Here is a 1,097-nt window from a genome sequence, read left to right on the forward strand (position 1 = left end):
GACGCCACTGATTGGCCAACTGAATACAAAAAATATGTAATTTCTCGTCTTGACTACACTCCCTCTGTCCCACAATACTTGCGCAGTTTCCAGGAGGGGGGAATGACACGTCATTATATTCGCAAGTGATTTTCAAACTATAATGTCGTCTGCCATTATTCGAATTTCACGTGTTTCATTGATCCATGTGAAAGTGCGCGCCGAGTCCTGTCAAGCCATGTGCCAGCGAGGGAAAAATACAGCCAAACCATCACAAAAAGTGTTCGCAAAGTTTGTATACATTAAATCATATAAAAGCAGTGACCAACATTCGAAATGCAGGTCAACAAGCGTGACCTAACGAACGAAGACCGCGAGGCCATCCTTCGGGAGATTCTGCTCCAAAGCAGTACGAAATCGTTGGCTCGACTTCCGAAAGGCCTTGCGCAGTTGCTGGCAGAGAAGTACAACTGCCATGCCTCAACCATCCGGCGCGTATTCGCCCGAGCGAAGGAGCAAGGAGTTGCTGTGGGCAATATGAAGGTTTCCGTTGCGAGCAAAAAGCAAGGCCGCGTGGGTAGTAAGGCGGCATTCACCCCTCGGGTGGTGAAGGAAAAGATTTTGCGTGTTCCACTAGCCCAACGCACAACGCTTCGATCAATCTCGGAGCACACAGGTATATACATAGGATAGTTCAACAGTTTAAATCAATATCGTCGTAGGAATTAGCCGTGGATCACTCCATAGTTACCTCAAAATGGGTCTTTTTCGATCGCACTCAAATGCTATCCGCCCCAAATTAACCGAGGCCAAAAAGTACAGCCGCATGAAGTTCGCTTTCGATTTCGTTCGGGCGAGCATGGAATTTGACGACATGATGCACTACGTCCATTTGGACGAGAAATGGTTTTACCTTACAAAGACAACCCGCCGGTACTACCTCGTGTCCTGGGGAGACAGAACCACATAGAACGTGCAAGTCAAAGAGGTACATTACGAATTTTATGTTCCCAAGTGGCGCGGCCTCGGTTCGTCGACGCCACCGGAACTTGGTGGGACGGCAAGATCGGCACCTGGCCGTTCGTTGAATCCATTCCAGCACAGCGAAGCAGTGCAAA

At 48.7% G+C, this 1,097-nt stretch overlaps 1 protein-coding gene across 1 annotated transcript; it reads left to right on the forward strand.

Moving 5' to 3' along the window:
* Positions 1–315: 315 nt before the first annotated feature.
* H310_15357 (hypothetical protein) lies at positions 316–949 on the forward strand (the record flags this gene model as incomplete). The annotated part of the gene is made up of 2 exons (XM_008883340.1): positions 316–655; positions 702–949. 2 exons carry the CDS (start codon positions 316–318, stop codon positions 947–949), a joined length of 588 nt encoding a protein of 195 aa, XP_008881562.1.
* Between the last annotated feature and the right edge of the window lie 148 nt (positions 950–1,097).

This window comes from Aphanomyces invadans (genome assembly GCF_000520115.1).
Source record: "Aphanomyces invadans strain NJM9701 unplaced genomic scaffold supercont1.392, whole genome shotgun sequence".
NCBI classification, from domain to species: domain Eukaryota; phylum Oomycota; class Saprolegniomycetes; order Saprolegniales; family Verrucalvaceae; genus Aphanomyces; species Aphanomyces invadans.